The following is a 20,698-nucleotide window of genomic DNA, read 5'->3' on the forward strand; positions in this document are numbered from 1 at the left end:
ATGCATTATTTGTTGATAAAGTCGAATGTGCGTATTATGCGTAACAACTTCTTCATTTATTTTTATGGAAAGAGCGAGTACCTACGTTATAATTATAGTTAGCGTTTATTATAATTATATAATCAGTCTGACTGCTATTGCATTACACTATATTGCAACCAAAATATCAAATATATTGTCACGATGGTTACACCATGTCTGGTATAACTTATATAGAATAAAAAACATTATACTGTGTACCTAATTTTTGAAAATAATTAAATATAAGATTTTAATTTCACTGCTTACCTACTCTAAAGTAATTATCTAATGTTAACCCTTCGACAGCGTTATCCAATTTGATTTTTTTTACTTACTGGGCATCATTTCCACGTGTGACGAAGTATCCATGATGTTGTGGTGATGCATCATGTCGGGTGGGGACTGCACCAGCCCACCACCACCGCCACTAGCCATCACCATCACTGATGTATTTCTTCACAGATGATCACCTTATAACGTAGTTACTAAACTGTCTATCTACTTGAAATTTTCTCAAAAGGTAAAAAACGTATTTTTTTCATTAGGCTTGAAATATTATTTTTATTACATAAAATGTAAATAATATTAAATAAAATGTAGCTACTAAATATTGATTTATCACAATGTCCACAGGTTAGCTACATTCAACTGACATTACCTATGGAAACACTTATAAAGAGTATGTTTCAGTAACACTATAGGTTTATCACAAAAATAATACACCATAAGTTTCATTTAGACTATTAAAAAGATTCCACTAAATTCTGTCCTTAGGCACTTCGACATGTTTTGTACAAAAAAATGTCTATCGCGTGACACATGCGTGTTCTCGCGTCAGCGGCCAAGCCCACACTGCCGTATTATAGCTATAATTCTATGGATCGACGCAAAAGCGCATGAGTGGACCGGCCTCTCCTCTGATTGGTTGCATTCAAAACGCCTTTTTAAAACAGGCCTCGCTATTGGCTAACAGCTTCCCATTTTCCCGCCCTAATGGACGGAACCCTCTCAAAATGGCGACCCCCTATAGCCTTTTGATGCTTTTTTGAACATTTTCTTCGGTAAAAAATAATCCGGTTCGAACATAATGAGCATGATTTATGGTTTTTGGTCCATGAGCTGTTTTTTCTGCCTTTATTTTTAATCTGGTCATGTTAATCTTTCGGTTTCGGTTTATTATTCATTGCCATTTGATTTTTGTTAATCTTTGTGCGGTTGTTTGGCTCTATAACGTAGTAATCAATATGTCATATTTTGACAAATTGTTTCAATCAAATTTTTATTGTTAAAAATATTTGTGTTCCCAACATGATTTTTAAAACCAAAAAATATCAGTATATTAAGGGACCCTAAATTTTTTTTCTTGTTTTTGTAAAATTTTGTGACATGCATTGGCAGGGCTAATAGTAAAAATATATTTAAAATAAGTGTGTTTGAGACAAAGATGTTTTGTAAATTAATAGGTAGGTAAGTAAAATAAGAAATCGATTTATTTGACGTGAACTTGACATGGTTTGCACGGAAAATTCGTTATGAGTTGAAGAAGATTTTGTTTTATGTTCTTCATCGGTGTATCGGAATTTATTTCATATTTCTCACATAGTTTTGTTAGTCATTAACTAATTAAACCTAAATTTTACGCCCGTAAAAATGAGTTAGGGGGTCATTAATTTTGCTAAAAACCGTCGACGTGTGAGGTGCTAGGCGACAAAAACTTTTGGCGCCAAATGTTCGCGCCAGCGTCATTAGTGTCGCAGATAAAACAGGAAAAAACATCCATAGATAAACTTATCTTGGTAGATGTTGATCAAGATGTTTTCTGCATTCTCCCTTATTATTAAAAAGGGCGTTAATGATTTTAAAGGATAGCTGGTGGTGATAAGTAGGACTTTTATTTGCACCTTTTATGTAAGTGGGTAGGTAGATAAGTAGTTAGCAAATAATTCCTAAACCTAATTATTTTTATTATAATTATATTTATTTTTTCTACAATTGACTTATTACTCAAGTAGGTTTCTTTTTGGATTTGGAATATATTAAATTCTTTTTAAAAACATAATATGTTTTAAAAAAGAGTTTATTATTAAACAAAAGAACTTTTTTCTAATCAATCGCAGAAATCGATGGGAGTTTTGAGCATGGGCTCTATGTTTGACCTCTGGTCAGTGTATATATACCTAAATCTTTACCAAAATCGGCCCAGCTGATTAGCCGCGAAATTGTGACAGACAGACATAAAGATAGACAGATTTTCTCATATTTATAATATTAGTAGAAAAGACATTTACCAAATTTGACATATCTAGCTACCTGTACCACGTGACAAGCCTAGGCGAGACAGGTCAAATGTAGGTATTTTTTATACCTAGGTAAGTACTAGTAAAAAATATGTCCTTCCTACCCCTTAAAGTGACATTTTAAACTGCCAGTTAATTGGTCTCCAGTTTTTACGACCACAAAAAATGGAACCACGTGCGTGGCGGTGGCGCAGCGTACCACGAGCCCTGTACCAAAATGTGTTGGGGCCCCAAGTGAGGCTTACAAACATAAAATAACAAAAACGATTGATTGGGGTCGGTCTAGAAAATAAACTAGTTGAAATAGCCTGAATATGTACTTATCTACTTAATTATACCATGCAAATTGTTACTTTTCATCAAACAAAAGTAGAACAAGAGTAGTAATATATAAATATAGACGCAGGTCCCAAATCCCACTCCCGCCAACTATTTTTCCTTCTTCACAACATCCGTGCATGGCGTAGTGGTTACCACGCCCGTCCGGAAAATCATGAGTTCGATTCCCAGCGTGGGCTAAAATTTGCAATTATTATCACAAATATTTATATGCGGTTCTGAGTGTGCTATGTCCATTGCTGAGTTTGTGACATCGGACTTGCGTTACAAGCTTAGTGTGGGTCGTTGAGTGTTGTACATTTATTTATTGTACTGTTACTGTTGTATTTTTTTTCTAAATATTTTGAACGAAATTGTACAAAACTTGTATTACTTTTAATTACTTTACTTTACTGGACCAATAGAGGCCCAGGACTTTGGGCCTCTATTGGTCCAGGGGCCCTATAAAATTGACACGATTACAGATACGCCGCAGTGCGTGGCGCCACGGTCGCCCAATGGAAATAGCTTCGTTAAGTGGTCTATTTTAATATGAGAGGATATTAATAGATACACAGGAAGAATGCATATTACTAAAATCACTTTATTTTAAATCCTATTGAGGAGAATGAAACGCAAGTTTATGAGATGCGAGAAAATTAAGCATTTAATATATATAAAGGCAGATATAATTTTTCTTTCTTTCTTCCTTCATGTTCTTATTGATGTCAGGAAAACACTTAGGTATAGCTTAGTCTATGAGTACTTCCAGAGCGCAGGTGAAATTCGCCTCAACGAACTGAAATAAAATAAAAATATATATTAGCGTGACTATTGGTCGACTTTAATGAAATTTTGAATAGAATTGAATATAGTTTGTCGTGACTAGATTATAAGTAAACAAAACAAAAAAATAGACTGTTTCCTTAATTAACATAAGTGAAATATATAATTATATAGTAAAAATAGTAAAATATATATATATATATAAATACATGACTACAATTTGTCTCGAAATTTCTACAGGAAGTAAATTATTAAGGCTCCACAATTCTGTATATACTTATATTCCTATCTCAATATTATTTTAATAGTAATACACTTTTTATTAGTAAAAACCTCTACAATTGAAAAATTATTGAGACGCGATTATCAATCTTTAACATTATCGTATTTTATACTCATTAATCCAAACTAATATTATAAATGCGACAGTCCGTCTGTCACGCCGGCTGGGCCGATTTTGATGTAATTTAAAATAGATATAGTTAATGACCCAGGGTTAAACAAAGGCCGGTTAAACTGCGGGCAACAGCTAGTTTAATATAATTTCTTAATTTATCCCTGACTCGTTTGGAAAGTCGATGCAAGTTATATATTTCTCACCTAGACAGCACGACAGTCCACAAATTTTCCGCCCAAAAGAAAAATTAATCGTCAGTTTTGCGAGCGGAAACGGAAGCGGGGTGCGCCGGACGCTGGCCGCCGGAAGTGACGTATATTGATTGCGGCTAATTAATTTCGGACAGTGGGGGTGGGCGGCGGTGACTCATCTTCGGAAAGGAGATTCTTTTCTCATAGAATAAACCCCCTTTCTTATCGTCACGGTCATATTTTTTCTTAATAACTGTAAATATTTTGAAAATAGAATGAAATCAGCGAAGCTGTTATGTTACTGGCCACAATGATTTTAAACTAATCTAAGTATACCATTAGCCTTTGTGAGTTTGTGACTGTGTGAGTTTGTTTGAGGCGGGTAATCTCCGAAACAACGGAACCGATTTCAAAAATTATTTCACCATCAGGAAAAAAAAAAATTTCTTTCACCATTTCTCCAAATTCATAAAAATAGATATGCCATACTCGTACAATATTTTGGTCAATATGGCACTTTATAAAATTGGCATTGACAGAACGAGACAAAACATACTACCTATAGGTAGCTTAAATATGCTTTATCTTTTTTATTAATAACAAAGTGTGAATATATTATAAAATATACTTATGAAAATTTTAACTCTAATAATTTTTATTTCATTAGATAAAAAAGAAACTAGTTAAAATTATCTAGTAGTAACTATTATTAATAATAAGTTTAATTTAATCTTATTAATATAGGTATATTATCTATTTAATAAAAAAAGTTTACACTATATACAACATTATCGGACACATGCAGCAGATTTTTGTTACGACCAGTGACGTTGCGACATATTTTTTGAAAACTGACCATTAAACAAGTCCATATTTGTCACTCCTATAAATAACTCGAACGTGAGTAGTGGTTATTTTCAACTTTCCACGCCGAAACAGATCTCCATACAAGTCACGACTCCAAGTAGAACTAGACATAGCCAGAAGTTGCCCAGTGCATGTTAATTGTATGAGCAGGGGCTAACGAAATTAGAGCGACTAACTGAGACGTCGGTAGGTTCCTTTTGGCACCAAAAAATACGCTCCCTTTTAAATATGTTATGCCGACTATACATTTAAAAAAAAACATTTATTCAAAAATAAAAGATTACAGTGAGACCTTGGTGTAGTAACTTATTCTTACTCACATTAATTAATAATTTTGAAAGAAAACAATCCCCAAACGAAAACAAACATTTACAAGTATTGCATCGTAGTGAGTGAGTGATCCTATAAGAAAACATATTCACAGTAAGTTGCCTTTTATGTGAGTAGACTATGTTGCTTATACTACATGTTGAAAACGCCTTCGGACGAGGATTGCTGCCCGGCCGTCATACAGTGCTCACTAGTAAGGAGGGTAGAAATAATTGTTTTGACCACTTGAACATAAATTTACTCACATAAAAGGCAATTATTATTATACACTAAGTTGCTTTTTATGTGAGTTTGCCTTTTATATACATACTACTTACGCAATGTTCAATCATTCGCTTCGGCTTCTGTGTGAAGTCGGCGATAGCGTGTAGCCGACATTATATTTAATACAAAAAGCTATTTTTTTAACTGAACAATAATATATTTGTATGTTAATATATTTTTATATTGCTTTTTAGACATTTTATTTTATTCAGAACACCTGGTCTAATGGGGATACAGGCAGCACGTTATAACGAAGCCCTCTTTTGACTACGTGGGGTATCTGCTTTGGCACCATGGAAATACAATCGATGATAGGACAGACAAACATAATGTACATCCAGTGCAGTCGTCTGTTATGTGCGGGATGTGTATTTTAGGGTCGAATTCTATAGCCTGGTATCCAGAATCTGCACATGCCATATAGCATTTACCACAGTTGATACACATGTCATCATCAATCAAAGTATACTATACTATTGTGGGCAGTAACAGATTTGATTTGTTTTTCGATTCTGTTGACCGTATAACTAACAGTAGCTACAACTTATTGGACTAACGGAGTATGCTAGCTGGCATGAATGATCATATACCCAAACTGATGGAAAGCATATAAAGTTATTGTTACAACATAATATTACAGCATATAAGGTGTTTGTTGTTGTGTGTGTTTGTGAATAAATTATTTATATTTATCCGCAACCTCAGGAGTTTTTGAATAAAAATTGCCCTTAAGTGCTTAAAATTACTTTCGTAAGTTTATTCGTAGGCGTAGAGTGTAAGCTAGTAGGAACAAAGGGAACGCAATCATATTGAGTGGTAATTAGTTTCATTTTCTACCCTTTTAAAGGAATATGTGTTTATGAAGTGTTACTAATATGTACAATGCACTTGCCGATTGGAGTAATATTTTTCTATCTACTGTTATCAGTACAGACTTCATTACCAACTATTTCCTTATTAGTTCTTGAATAAATAGAATTGTAGAATTGATACCAATTTTTTTATTGACACAAAATTAGCTATTGATTAAAATTTAGAATTAAGTAGAATACATGATATGTACAGTTCATTTAATTCATTTAATTTTAATATAAAATAAAACTTTATTGTATGGAAAATAAATAAAATATATCTTACAATTCAGTAACTTAAATAGTTTTGGCTTATTCTTTTTTTTTCACGTTTTGCTTTTTTAAATTCTTATTAAATTTATAATTAACTGTATTTAATTAGAATCAATTGAAAAGAAAAGCATTGGCAAGGAACATTTCCTTATCTTGTCTATCTATAATAGGTATTATAATAATCATGCCTTAATCAGAGAAAAAAAGTGAGTTTTTTTTTCCATGTTAGATGAAATAAAGATCTCATTCACCCGACATCAGGACAACTACCGCGGCTCATACAAATCCCATTTCTACAAAAGCGCATCCACATTTTTTCTCGAAACATTACGCGTTACAGAAAGCCGACAAAGAAGAGCTTTGTCACTTTAGAAAAAAGAAAAAAGGGCTTATATCAAAACCTCCTTTGTCAAAATATAGAGCGCGTTTAACACATTGGTTGGCGCCCGTGTGTCATTTTGTATCCGTGATAGTGAAAAAATATAATCTTTCATCTCTATTTTAGGGATTTTTAAAAGATTGAGAGAGCTTCGAAAATTTGGGTTCAATTATGGTTAAATATTCTATAAAAGTAGCGAAAATATTTGTCCTAGTAATATTATAAATGCGAAAGTTTGTGAGGATGCGTGGATGTTTGTGATGTGTGTATTTAAATTTGTTACACTTACATGCAAAATTTACTGGACGTATTGTTATAAAATTTGCTATATGGATAGAATATAACCTGGAATAACATATACGGTGCTATTTATCCCGAAATTCCAACGCGAGCGAAGCCGCGGAGCTCAGCTATTTGATAATAAATAGTTTTGAACATGGAATGGATTTCACTTTCTTCTGTAGTATCAACCTTTATTTTAGTTGTCGCTCTGTTTTGAAGTGAAGCTGAAGAGATGAATACCTACCAACATTACAGACACCGTCAAATCAAGATAAATTATAAGTCTAAGTATTTTTAATTATAGAAAGGGAAATGATATTGGCAAACGTAAGTAAAAACCATTGTACCTAAGTACTTTGAAATGTTTGGCCTGGTTCATCCAGTGGCACAAAGTAATAAAAATAGATACTCCGGCAAATTTTTATCATATCTTCAGAGTACAGAAAAATACTCTCAAATCCAAGGTGGTAGAAAACCCTGGGCTCCGAAGCTTTATGGCTGAGAAAAACACTACTTTTTGTCGCTCCAGGGACGCACCAACATTTCTATATCCGTGTAAATAATGCACTAAGTCAGTGGCATGAAGCGTAATATAATATTGTTAGTAACTGAATACTGTTTGGGATTTAAAAGGCTAACTAACATTTTTTGCTGCAACGCGCCACGGCTCGGATCAACGTAATCCCATCAACCACAGAGTGCGTCGGCCCTTTTTGTTTTATTATGGCCCAGACTCGAGCGGCCTTTGGGGAATTTTCAGATAAAGACTATAGGGGTGGATGTTGCTGTTGTAAAAATCTGTTGATGGTTGAAATCAATGTTATTGAACTGAACATCATGCTTGCTCTAGGTATACCTTTACTTTATGTAAGGAGGTTGAATCAGCTTGACGAAGTATGCTTTATTTTTCAATATATATGGGGTTAGATTATAAAAGTTAAGCGAGCAATACCTTTTATAGAATACTAAAATTTATTAATTCAAACTTTACTTATTTTTCTCATTATTTATATAATACTCAATTCGTTTATTGAATTTAATTTACGGTTTTGAGTGTTAGAAATATCGAAGTCAGTTTAACTTTTTTGTAAAGCGTTCTTATTTTATATCATCCTTTTCTGTGTTTAGATATGATTATATGATGACAACAAATTGCAACTGCGCTTAGATCATTCCTCCTCATTATTATTAGCTACAACCCTCACTAAATTCTGCTTTTCGAAAGCAATTACTCAAGTCTCTATAACATATTTCCAGATCACTTTTAGTGTACTTGTAAAATTCGAGGAGTACCCACAATTTCTCCGGGATCACATGATCTGATCTTGACCTGGTAATTATGCAATTAACCTTTTAAACAAAAAACAATTTTTCAAATTAGATTGTCTATGCATCTTCTAATATTCGCATAAAAGCATATAACCACTGCTATAAGCCATTAATCGTATTCACCATCAGCTCCACCAATTTGTGATTTTCTTATGCATGAGACAAATACATAAGCCGGTTAAAAAAAGCACGTAATTAGCAAGCGCTTGGTACAATTATAAAAAAAGCGCGTTTCCATCAAACATCCTGATTACACGTTGTCAAGTACCCACCTCCGAGCTGTCAACATGATGTGTCAACTCGGACAAGCGAGAGACGTAATGCTGCTGGGTTGTCTGCTTCATCAGCTCCATGACTTTTTTACGCACTGTACACATTCCTGCTAGCGTTTTTAATCATAAAACTTTAATTAATATCTATTTATAGTCTATCATTATATATATTTTTTAATTAGCTGGTAAATTAATAATTACGTAAGTTCATTGTGGAACTTTTAAAAATAAAGATACAATACACAATCGAGAAGATATGGTTTTACCGTCAGTATTCCGTAGGTACAGTGCGCACCCCGAGCATTCCGAATCAGAATTAATCCTATAACATCACGATTCGTCGCTCTTCTTGGAGACTGCTCCTTTTAGGACCTTACGCGTTTTGAATTCTTATGCGGATCGCACTCGCCGCACTTACGTAAGTATAGTTTATGATCCTTTATACGAGGATTATTACGCAATACTGGATATTGTGAAGAAACATTGGATCTGTGAAAGGTCCTTTCAGATTTCAAGGCGGCTCCGTGTCTGTGTTGAAAGCCTGCATTTTTTGTGCCGACGGTCACTTTGTTGCTATTGGGAACAGGTATATATGCTTGTATAACACTAGCTGTACGCCGCGGTGTCACCTGCGTATTTTTTTTTATATGTATTTGTTTTTATGCGCTTGTAGCACCTTCTCCTTAATAAAGCGCCTTAAACTATCAGTCTGTTTGGCAAAATTCTAAGAGAATCGCGTATTTTCGGGATTTTTATCCCGAAAATAAAACTATGTGTACACCATATCACACCAATCCAAGGTTTATCAGATATCTCAATTTTATAAAAATTGACCCAGCCGTGTAAGCGTGAAGAAGTAACAAACATACTCACAAACTTTCGCCTTTAGTGGGATGGGATTGGTGTGGAAGTATGAATTGCTGGTGTTCTTAACCACTCGACCACCATATAGCTTATTTTGATTTATCGCACAGCTTAAACAAAATTCCCAATTTCCCACACTGTGAATACATGTTTGAAACAGAGGCGTGTTTGTTTCATGCGGGTCCGAGTCTCGAGTGATCGAGATATCTCCCAACAGACACACAAATGCACAGTGAACTGTTTAGACTATAATAAGTAATCGTGAAGTAATCTATTCATTATGTGCCACACTATCACGGACCCGTTCGCCGAACATGGCAGATTCGCCATACATTGCTGGTTGTTCATTGCGTTAAATAAAAACATTCATACGAACTACGCAATATTCATGCGTTAAAAGCTTGATATAAACTCGCGCTATGAATTTATGCGAATACTAATGCCAGCTTCACACTGTCGCCGAACTCGGACACAAGCCGAACATTGCGTAGTCAGTATGAATGCTTTTATTTGACGCAATGAAAAACCAGCAATGTATACCGAATCAGTTCAGGTTGGCGAACTGTCCGACGATATGTGGAGCTGGCGTAGGATTTATACTTGGTAAAACCAATACGTGTCCCTCTCATTCTCGCGTGTTCCGATTACATTCGGAGCTGTTACGCCCCGAAGCGCTCGCGTAAAAATTGAAGATTTAGCTGTGCTTTTGCTGTGTGCTGCTTAGTGTGTTGAGTGTTGTCAATTTAATTTTATTATTCTATTTTGCCGCTACATCTGTGTCAAGAAAGTGTCAAGAACAACTTTTCACGCTATTTTCGACAGATTTTCATGCTATTAACAGCAATAATGGACGAAGTGATCCATACGGAAAATTATGGTAATCCAATCATATGTTTTATGATGGACAATAATTCAGTTCAATCAACTTATCTCTCCATACCGTTAAAGCGCGCGTTATTTGTCCACAGCCCACAGATAACACAAAGCCACTCGAAAGCTTAAAAGCACTACATTAACGTATCATATCACATATGGTGGACTAACCGGGTTTGTTTGCTTTGCAGATAATTTTCCCGGTAGTTTTAGCGATAAGTAATTCACCTATTGCGATGCTTTTACATCACCCGACGATTGGGGAATAACCGGAGTAACTTACTTGTAAACAAGAACCTATTAAGGGTGGATTTCACGAGCGTTTGAAAGCGGCGTGTAGCGTTTCATTCGTGTCCAATATTTTTTTTGATAAGGAATAATTTTTTTTAAATTAAACATTTATAAAATTAACATTGTACCAGTACTTTACTTATTTATGAAATAGAATAATTAAATTGATTACTGTTTATGGTACAATTTAATGAACACTAATGAGAGCCCACGGCGGAGTTCGAAACGCTCGTGAAATTACCCCTTTAATTATATGTGAATCTTTTTGACGTATAGGAATTATTTTCAATAAAATAAAGGCTCCGTCCGTGACAAGCCTATGACACTCTCCAGCTCTCCACACCGAAATTGTGTCATATTTGTATGACACAATTTCGGATCAAAAATCGTTCTTAGTTAATATATTAAACATCAATTTGATTTAATAATTTATTTTTATGGAGTGAACTAGTATCGTAATGATAAATTGATATTTGAGACGAAAACATCTGGCCATTTAGAAAAAGAAAAAAGCAAGAAATTATGTTCTGAAATCAAATTAAGATTTTACTGTATTAGATTTTCTATTCATAATCCTTATTTCTTAATTTTCACATGACATTATTAAATAGAAATTAGAAGCATTGAAGCTTCAAATTAATTAAAACTATCTACGATTTTATGGTAATTAATTTCTTAGATTACTTCAAAATCCTATATTTAATTTAGAAATAGAAATGTTATTATACAGTTTGTAGGGAAAAATAAATGTTTTCACGAGATCATGTCTATAAAAAGCTAAACATACTCCCAGTAACATGTATATTACCGATGAGTACGCAGTCGGTACAGATAAGTACCAAACAAAAAGCACTCTCGATATCAGCATGTTTACAAAACGTTCCAGCTTATTATCGTGTGCACCGGCCATTATCATCTATCAAAGGCCCGTGTGCGCTCGCCCTTATCAAATAGATACGTCACCTTCCATTCGATTTTAAACTTTAATCCGTTGTAATTAAGTCCTTTTTGAGTTATTTGCGTCCGAACAGGACTCCTTTGGTCGTCGAGAACTACGGTCTATATTTTCGACTTTTATGTCTCAGATAAAACTGTTGTCAAATATTAAAATAAATTTTATTTGATGGTTGTATGGGGAAAATATCTGGGAGTAAGTATCTGTTATAGCTAGTTGAGTCTCTTGATCATCTTACAAGATCATAAAAATATGCGATATTGTTTAAAACAACGACGCATATAATTTACTTCATTAGATGCGTTTCTGGTCAACACAATAACTGGTCAAGTGCGTATCGGACCTCGCGCAATGTTAGGGTTCCAAAAGAATAGCTGTACAATAACGCAGATATGTGTTTACTTCCAGATTTGCATAACTATCGACTACGACTAAGCATAGTCACCATCATATGTGTTTACTTAAACGTTAATGACATCAGTTAGCAATGACTCACTCGATATGAAGGACAGAAAATACTTAAAAACAAGCATGATAGAGAAAATAATAAATGTATATTAAAGAAATATTTATTTGAATAACAATTCTTCACATAACAAAAACCGTATCGGCTACGAGCACGATTCCGTCCGAACGCATACGAACGGAAACGAGTCTATTTTTTTTAATTTACACTTATCCTGACGTTTTTAATGAAATCTTTTAAGTTAAATTTCACTTCATTCATATAATTCATAATTTGAGATTATCCACGTCGCTTCAGTTTCCATGACAATACAGTATTATAGCATGGTCTGGATGGTGTCAGGATCGATGACCAACTAGGGAACCCCTCAACGGTACATTACGTTACTACACGGACATGATTTATTTACGCGTTGAATGCAACAAGATCTCTGACGACAAAAGCTTGTGGCAAAAATTATATTCTTTATTTTAAATTTCTTGTTAGTCTATGTCACGGCTATATTTTTTCACCTCACTGACCAACCAGTATTGGTCACCGCCTGTCCCTCAGGCCCCGTGTCCCCGTGTCCTCAAGCCAACGAAATTTATATCCGCGATAACGAGGCGCCCGACGTCGGCCGCCAGCAAGGAATGTCCGTCTGTATGTCCGTCCGTTTTATTATTAGACTGATTTACTCAAGAGGTTTTTACTTTTAGACTGAGTTTTTGAGGTTTTATCCTAAAATGGGTTGTCCAAAGGTTTACTACACATTCGAGAAAGTTTGATAATTTCTATCATATTTATATTTGTTGCCGTGTTTTCTAGAAAAACATAGAATGGGCCTGCTGCTTCTCTTCCCGCTCAGATTGTAAAAGACAATCAAAGGAAAGGAGGCAATAACTAGAGATTCTTCTCATTGGCTATGGGCTACCTGTCTCCATTTTAGAGTAGTTATCAATTCCATCAATAAGCCCGCTGTTAATCTAAACATTCTATTTTCGCAACTCGGCAACAAGAGCACTCTCAAGGAGGGTTAACGTCAGGCAAGCGATCAGTTGTAAAATAACAATATTCAAAATTTCAGGCCTAATTTTGATGCTAACCCCGGGCTTCGCGGCATCACACGCGAACACGCGAACTTGAATCCCACGAGAGAAAAAAAGACTCATAAACTCTACGTACCTGAGCTGTGCACTACATATATTGTTACATAGTAATTTGATTAAAAATCATTACAAATGCTCCCCTCCGAACCATGCTTTATTGACCTGGTTTAAAAAAACGATGACTGTCAAACCACCATTAATATCAATAAAATTTGATGCAAAACTCCGCTTTTTACCAACGACGCATATGCGATGAGAATGCATTTTTTACGATAATTTATATTCATTCATAAATTCAGTTCAGATGGCGTTTGGGAACATTTTGATGCTCTTATCTTTAATTTGATTGACGTCAATTATATTTAAATACAAAAGATTCATGAATCTATCTAAGGAAAGTTTAACACGAATTTGATTAGAAATAAGGTTATGTAAATTCTCGTAGCCAAACCAGTAACGCCAAATAAAGTATGGGTAAAGTTTAATGGAAACGTAAAATATGTTTTTTATTAGTCATGTTTTGTTTTTCTTTTTTGTTGATTTATGGGTAAAATATAATACCTAAGATAATACAGGTTCTAAACCTAAACCGCGTGAAATGGTGGATAAAAATTAAAACTCTAAGAACCAGTTTTTTTTTTTATTTTATGTGCCTGCCTTCATCTGTGCTTACTTATTTATTTATTATAATTTGATAAAGTCTTTTATTTGCACTGATGCAAAATGCACATTTAAAAAAGACCTTTATGTAAAAAAAAAATTATTTCTTTTTTTTTATTTATCTTGTAAATTATATTGTTGCCATTACATATTATATAATAATTACAGCAGGCTTTTTAAGATACAATATATCAAAGTTCCCTTCTTTATCCTTAATAAAATATACTGTAAAAAATATGCGATGCAAATATTTTGTTTAAATTGTTTTATAAGAGAACCAATGTTTAAATATTAATATTCGAATTACACAATATTGTAATAATAAGTGTATAGCGAAGTGCACAACAAAGGGCCATATTGGCGAATTATAATATTAAAATATCGTAATATAATAATGAAGTGAGTGGGTTATTCAATAATTAATATTCATACTTGGAAAACATTCTCTTTGACGTGTCAGTCATCCCTCTACCAATAGGGGAGCGCCACGCACGTTACCGCGACCATGTGAACTTGATATGTTTTATTGTTATTTTAAATTATTACTTGCACGTATACTGTCTCTCTCCTTCATCTACATGCGTTTCTTGTTGTATTCGGGGTGGTAACACCGCAAAACTTGAGATTTAAATGACTCGGATGTAATTTATTTTATAATTTTACATGTTTAAAAACATTTTTCTATTTTTACTGCGATTTTCCAAATTGATTTCACTAAATCAAAAATAATTAAATCAATTAGGAAAGACGTAAAATAACATCACAAATATTAATACATTATAATTTGTACTACCTACCTATTACATCAAAGTATAAAATAGCGTTGAGCGCGGCATACGGCCCGGGCTCCACGATGGACATATGCGCGGTAGCTTAGCACGGCCCATTGATCGCTTTGTTGCATTCACCATCTTCCAACACTTTACTAAATTAATAATGATGTGCCGCAGTGCTATAGCCAACGGAAATAGAAGAACAATTTTAAACAACGAATCAATTCAAATTCAACCCGTAATTATGTTAAAAATCGAAACATTCGTTCGAAAACCAAACAGTTTAATTTTAAATTTGATTTCAGAACTTCTGATAAATTAAGAAGTGTGATTAGATTTTTTAAGGAATGTAGGAATGGAAGAACTTTGACTAGTGCGACCATAGATGGGTTTACATCCAGTATTTATCCAGTTTCTCTCCAAACAGTCCGGCGCAAACTCATCTTCTCATCAACCGGCACCATCTATGTGTGTGACACATAAAAATAACGTTAAAAGCAACAAATGCAGCTGGTCAAAATTAAAATCACAGCGAACATACAATTATTATGATTTCCATCTGTCCACCCCAACTAAAAACAAATAAATCTAATCACAAAAGTCACATCAATAAAATGAAATCAAAGTTTCCCTAACCATAATTACTGCGCACGTAATTCCTGGTTCCGAGATTGTCATCGAACTGCGCATGTGTGGGGCTGGCCCTATGGCGAAATGATCACTGACGGGGCGACGGACTTCAAGGGGCGCCTAAGTGCATACATTGTGAAGCTTGATTTGGGTTGAAACTTATATGTAAATCTATTAGTTGTTATCATTCACTTTACTTTCTCTGAGCTTAACGATTTTTATCAACTGAAAAGATATGTAAAATTCTGTGTAAATTTAATATGGGTGAATTAGAATTATGGGAAAATTAAACAGTATATTGTTGAATGTCTTGTAACATATATATATTTCAATCATTCAATCATTTCAATGATACCTTTAAGTAAACTTATGTTGAAATATTGGGAAAAATAAAAACTTTACGTGTGAGGGCATCATGTTAACTCGCCCTGTTCTAAAGCCCTTCCTAGGGCCGGCACTAACGAAGTGCATACAAAATGTGTGTTTTTTGTTAAAATTGTGCTGTTGCATCATTATCGGTATGGGAAAGCTGGCCGCCCTAGTGTTTGGTTTTCACACCCAGTGTTTTTTGATTAAAGTCGCGGTAATGCGGGGTGCCGCAAGGGTGCATCGCAGGTCGCTTCCTCATTGTTCATTCCCATTTCTCTGATTTGTTTTTCGTGTGAATTGTTGTATTTTTTGTGTCAATACACTATACTGACGTGTAGGTACAATCTAATCTAATTTGTAAGTGGAAATAAATATTTCTATTTTTTAAATAATCTGTTACGAAAATCATATTTATTCTTGTGATTGTTGTGGTAGATGGAAGAATATACATTTTTATAAATATTTAGACAACTTTTACTCGGGTAAAATTTAACTAAATAAAGTATTTCGAAAAATGCAATTGTATTATTGCCGGACATTTCCACAAGAAAGTATTAACTAGTTGCCAATACGATTACGTACATGCTTCACAATCACGAATAAAATCTTACACTTAAAATCTTATATTTGTATCTTCATATTTATATCTTTAAACAACATGTGTTATAAAAATACATAAATAATAAACCGTCAATAAAAAGATTTATTCCACCATTGCCAGCACTTAGCGAAACGCAAACAATTTAACATAACAATATGTCTAATTTTTATACGAACCAACCGCAAAACGGAAACATTAGCAAGCAATATTGTATGTCAAATTGGTCGAGAAAAAACGCGATATTAATTTCCGACCGCGCCCAGTGACTTCCGAAGGAATAACCGTTAATCTAATCAACACAAAACATTTTAATGGCTGTCAAAAGTCGGCCATCTTGTCACGTGGCGGCCGCGTGGAAAGCGCGTGTGCCCAAATGGACGCCATTGTTTTGTTTTTCATTTTCAAAATTCAAAATGTTTTATTTCGAATATTTGTATATTTCCAGTAGTAATACTGTCATCGTATTTTGATGTAATATTTTAACAAAAGGTTTCGGTGAAATTTTTTACGCTGCTTCTTCCTGTGTTTTACTTGTAGACTATGTACTCTTAGTGTGTACTAAGTTGAATAAAGGATTTTGAATTTGACCTATAAACGCGTTATTAGAGTCCGCGGCAAACCAGCTTACTCTGCTGACTAAACGCAGCGACAGACGTTAACTCAAGTAACCACAACTACATGGCAGAACTATTATTATTCCACACATCGCGGGACATCTATCGTGGTGCGGTCTCTACCGTGGATATAGTTCTGGAACATAGATTGGATGATCTTCCTGAATTTCTGGAATAGATTCGAGCTAACAAAAGCCTTCATCATATTGTTTTTTCTAGTATGAGACCTCTCTTTCCTTCTTCCAAAAACATGTATTGAGCAGTGACAGTCTTATCCCCGCAGGACACCACCCTTGTTATATCGCCATATCTCTTTTGCGCCCTTCCCTTATCCCTAAGGCCACCTGGCAATCTTAGGGTATATATAGTATGCAACTACAGTAGATTAAGCCATACATTACAACACGAACTTACTCTGAACCTAAAACCTACTTATACTAAGTTATATGGTCCATTTTTAGCATTTTTAAATCGTCACATTTTAAACGGCCACGGTATTTACATTTTTTTGCGTCCGGAGCGAAAACAAGAAAGCGTTTTCTTTAAAAAATGAAACAATGGCTTCCTTACAACCTCCTCTGACATGTCCTTACACAGGATATGACCCGTGAGATCTAAATTACCCACAATGCCCGGTAGTTTTAGCTGAACACGCAAACACTCTTAACTATTAGAAGACAATGGGCTATTATGCGCAACTTAAGGTCAACGTAATGGTCAGTGAATTTGAAAGTTAAGTCTTGAGTAAGTACATTAACTACCTATCTTGCCAAATCCTTCATAGTCTAACCTGAAGATCTGGCAGCATACAAAAAACGTAAATAATTAACGTAAAGATCCATGAGGTCAAAGAGCCTTAATTACGTTGAAGTTGTTTCGTAACCTACATGCTAAGTTGTGATGAATTCTTAGGTTATTTACTTACTACGGGAGCTTATGGAACTGACCACGTATAAGGCCCAATGGTTAAAAACAAGCAAAAAATATTATTCATCTCTCATATTCAGAAAATATAGTGTATGTTTGGTCTGAAAAGCGGATGGAAGGTGCGAAAGACCACCCATATTCAGTCGGGAAGGTAATTTAAAAATAGAACTGAGTTTTAGAACTGGCCTTGAAGAATTTAGCATAATTTGTTCTAAGTTAGTGCATTGTACCAATCAGTATTATTAAAAAAGCGGACCTGTGTCGATGTGTTTTCCAAATTTTAAATTTTTAAAAGAAGAGGTTTCATGTCCGTCATAAAAAATATGGTTTTTAAACAATTTAGAAAAGCTACCTAGTCCTATTTTACTTTTCTCAAATACGAAATGAAAATACCGTGTCGGTTGAGAATTTTGCTCTGTTATTCTTATAAATAACCTATAAATATGTATTATTTGCTTGCAGCCATAATCCAACTTAGCACATTTAATACTATTACAAGTTATTATCTCCATCGATACAGCTTATTGTGGCTTACAGTAAGCAAACATGCGGACGGACAGACAGGCGACCGTGGGGACATGCAATTGCAAACATAATTTGTGGGTGCATTTGTAATTATGGATTGCAGAGATTAAATACAAATTTGGACTTCTTGTAATAAGTTGTTAACTAAATGAAGTATTGAGTCTGCAGCGACTTGGCAAGAATTCTAACCGCTCTAGGCTATTCACCATGATGCGGCCTTAAATGAGGGATTCCAATATTTTTTTCATTTATTTAGTTACATATGCGTGGATGATGATGCTAGATTAAGATCAATATTGCATGCGAATGTACGATTTCAGCGCCCCCTGATCCTCTGGCCCTGGGTTGCAGCTTACGGGCTCATTATCAACTCAGCCACAAGAAGTCCACTGCTGGACATATGCCTTTCCCAAAGACTTCCACAATGACCGATTGAAAGCAGCAATGCATCCAGCGTCTTTCTATTCAGCAATCAGCCTAAGGTTCAGACCCTATGTACCACCATCATATTTTTAAAAATTTCTTTTGTTTATTTGCGAAAATCAAAAAATCTTGTGTGACTACATTGTATAATGGAAAACTATAATACTTTGCAATAAATTCCTTTATTTAGTGTACAATAATTTGGAAAGAGGATTTTTTAGAGTTCGCTAATAAACAAAAGAAATTGGTAAAAATGTGATGGTGGCGCTCATTATTTTATCAATGGTGGCGCTAGTGTGCAGTTATGTATCACCTTAAGTTATCCCAATGCGTGTAAAATCATCAAGTTAAGAATTACGTACCTATTGTCAACTTAAGAACGTAATACGTGTAAACCAGCCATTATTAAGATCTCATGTTTTTGGGCCCGCAATCATGAACACATCTTAAAAGGTTAAAATGGAACCCTTATATACGGTAATTAAGCATTTGTAGGTGTTTCGACATGGTTATAGTTACAGCAACTCCACCCGTGTCGAATCCCGGCATATTCCCACAGAGTTGATGAAAATGATGTAAGTCGGACGAGTTCATTACCTCGCTTCACGAGCACGTCCCGGACACGTGTCGCGTGCGCCACGGGGACGTTCCCACGTCGCGCCCCGTCCGCGATTCGACACAGCAACTCAGCGGATTGCGAGCTGTTTCTTAATAATGTTTTAAATTATTTTCGATGTGGTATTACAAATCCTTACATAAGTATTATAAAACAAAGTCCTCTGCCGCGTCTGTCTATCTGTTCGCGATAAACTCAAAAACGACTGCACGGATTTTCATGCGGTTTTCACCAATAGATATGTGAGTGTGATTCCTGAGGGAGGTTTAGTTGTATAATTTATTATGTTTAAAACGAGCGAAGTCGGGACGGCCGGCTAGTAAAATTATAAAAGAAATCGAAAAATTATAAAAGAATGTATCTCATTTTAATTGTTCTGTTCAGTCAGTTTTCACTATGTCTTACGGGTTGTTGTCTTAGATGTGATTCTATTTTGATAGTAACCATAGATAATCTACAGGATGTAACACATTCTTACGGGCATCATAACTGGATGAATATTTTAAAAATAATAAGAAAAAAGTTGGCTATGAATTTTATTGATACTGATATTATTATGTTATAACGTTTATACAATGACTTACTACCCTTCACACCAGCAGGGTGTTAGGTTTACCAGAGTTATCCATAAAATCCGATAACTAACACTCGTTCAATATGCAACTTCCATATTTATAATATTAAAAAATGACATGAATTTTCGACTTACCAAAGAAAGTTCCAAGATTTATTAATTTACAAAGTCCGTTTACCTTATCGGTCAGTTTGAGATCCCAAATGTTTTGCTGCTGTAGATTTCTCAGGATACCTACTCTAATTATCATCCAAATATGCTGTGATTTGTCTGTAATGTAGCTACCGTATAATGTGCACCAGTAGTTACTATCATCATCGTCATCTGCAGCCCTCCGTGACCCACCGCTGGATGTAGGCCTCCGTCCGTCCACGCCAACCATCTCTGTCCTTGGCCATCCTTTTCCTGTTGTTGTCATATAGCTCTGTACTTCGATGTTATTATAAAAAAATCTCCTCGACGTATCTTACATTAAAAAACTATAATTTGAGAACCTCCTTTTTTCGTGGATTACATAGCACGTCATACATCGACAGTAAAGCTTTTAACACAATCTGTCTGTTCGTCCGTCTAATGACAGAATTAGCCATTA

The 20,698-nt window shown here is 34.7% G+C and overlaps 1 protein-coding gene across 2 annotated transcripts in view; it reads right to left on the minus strand.

Moving 5' to 3' along the window:
* The window catches only part of tup (tailup), a 48,416-nt gene extending 47,546 nt beyond the window's left edge, over window positions 1-870 (minus strand). For both annotated transcript variants that reach the window (XM_053764140.2, XM_053764139.2), the window contains exon 1: window positions 357-870. In XM_053764140.2, coding sequence (XP_053620115.1) covers window positions 357-462 — 106 coding nt within the window. In that variant the 5' untranslated portion in view covers window positions 463-870. The remainder of the gene's footprint in view (window positions 1-356) is intronic.
* Between the last annotated feature and the right edge of the window lie 19,828 nt (window positions 871-20,698).

The sequence above is a fragment of the Plodia interpunctella genome, chromosome 25 (genome assembly GCF_027563975.2).
Source record: "Plodia interpunctella isolate USDA-ARS_2022_Savannah chromosome 25, ilPloInte3.2, whole genome shotgun sequence".
Taxonomy (NCBI): domain Eukaryota; kingdom Metazoa; phylum Arthropoda; class Insecta; order Lepidoptera; family Pyralidae; genus Plodia; species Plodia interpunctella.